General features: G+C 56.2%; 1 protein-coding gene across 2 annotated transcripts in view; it reads left to right on the top strand.

Moving 5' to 3' along the window:
- Positions 1 to 1,243, top strand: part of LOC107214993 (gastricsin-like) — a 6,055-nt gene extending 4,812 nt beyond the window's left edge. For both annotated transcript variants that reach the window (XM_015650898.3, XM_015650897.3), the window contains exons 8-9: positions 91 to 189; positions 357 to 1,243. In XM_015650898.3, the coding sequence (XP_015506384.1) occupies positions 91 to 189; positions 357 to 509 (252 nt within the window). In that variant the 3' untranslated portion in view covers positions 510 to 1,243. The remainder of the gene's footprint in view (positions 1 to 90; positions 190 to 356) is intronic.
- Positions 1,244 to 1,543: the final 300 nt, after the last annotated feature.

Genomic DNA, 1,543 nt, shown 5'->3' with positions numbered 1-1,543 from the left:
CTGACCCTTAGGGAGTGTGGCTGTGGTGACCACTGGCCAAAGGCCAGTGCCAGTCCAGGGTGTCCTGACCCCTCCCTGCCTCTTCTGCAGTTCCTCGTTGACTGCAGCACCATCCCAGAAATGCCCACCCTCTACTTTGCCATCGCTGGAGCCTGGATCCCGCTGCCTCCCGCTGTTTATGTCCTGCAGGTAGGTGGGATTTCCCCGTCCCAGCAGGAATCTGCAGCTCTGCCCAGTAGAAAATCAGAGTTTCTTTCCAGCACCCCATTTCCCAGAGCTTCTTCTGCTTGCCTGTGGCTGTGGGGAGGGAATTGGTTTGGGAACTGTGCTGGAATTAGCTTTTTTTTTCTCCTCAGGATGATGGGATTTGCACCGTGGGGGTGGAGAGCACCTACGTGTCCTCTACCAGTGGCCAGCCCCTCTGGATCCTCGGGAATCTCTTCCTCAGGCAGTATTATTCCATCTTCGACGTGGCCAACAACAGGGTGGGCTTTGCCACGGCATCCTAGGGATGCTGAGCACCATCCACGGGGGATTTTATCCCTGGAAAAACCTTCTCCACCCTCAGATCCGGGTGTGGTGATGAGCAGTGAATAAAGGACTGTGAATCCAACCCGTGCTCGAGGTTGTCAGGCGCTCCCTGAGTTTCTGGATTGAGGCAATGACAAATTTGGGGTCTTTTGAAAATTATTTTTCGTGGCACCCAGATCCCTGCTGGAGCTGGCTGGGAGACTGGGATGAGTGGGAGAATTTCAGGCTGAGCCCTTGCTGGAGGCTTCAGGAACCAGTTTGGAGCAGGAGCAGCTGTGTGTGAACAGCTCCAGGTTCCTTGGTTTGGTTTTTTCTGTTTCCAACGGGGACTTGCCCACGTGTATTTGCAAATAAATGAGGGATTAAATCAGGAATTAAAGCAAAGATGCTCAGGTTGAGGAAAACACCCTGGGTTTGTTCTCCAGGGATAAAACTCAAGGCTGCAGCCTCCAAAGAGGGAGAGGAGGAGGGATTTGAGGTGTGGGTGGCCCCGAGAGGAGCAGGGTCAGATGGATTGGGATGGTGACCTTGAGGTCCAGTGTGGGTGATGCTCAGGAGATCCCATTGCCTGTGGTACGTGACCACCTCAAAAATCCGCTGTTTCCAGCCAAATCTGCCAGCAGGACGGCCCTGGCCACTGAAACCCCATCCTGTGGCCACAGGCAGGGAGGTGACAGGGTCACCTGGGGACTCGAGGTGCCGTGGAGTGCCCTGGCTGCAGCTGGACAGGGTCCCCACTGCCCCCTCCTCCTGCAGCCCCCTGTCCCCAATTCATCTCACCCCAGATCTCCTGGCACAGCTTCCCTGGCACACCCCGAGGGCCCCTAAAGAGGGAACAACGCCCCCCGTGCCTCGAGGCCATGGCTCCCCTCCACGGGCACAACCAGCTGCAGGATCCTGGTGCAAGGAGTGACAAAATCCTGGTGTGAGGAACTGCAGGATCCCTGTGTGATCTCTGTGTGATCCTGGTGTGATCCTGGTGTGATCCTGGTGTGATAAACTGCAGGATCCC

Source organism: Parus major, chromosome 26 (genome assembly GCF_001522545.3).
Source record: "Parus major isolate Abel chromosome 26, Parus_major1.1, whole genome shotgun sequence".
Taxonomy (NCBI): domain Eukaryota; kingdom Metazoa; phylum Chordata; class Aves; order Passeriformes; family Paridae; genus Parus; species Parus major.
Note: the sequence above shows the minus strand (reverse complement) of the source record. Positions and strands in the feature narration are given on the sequence as shown.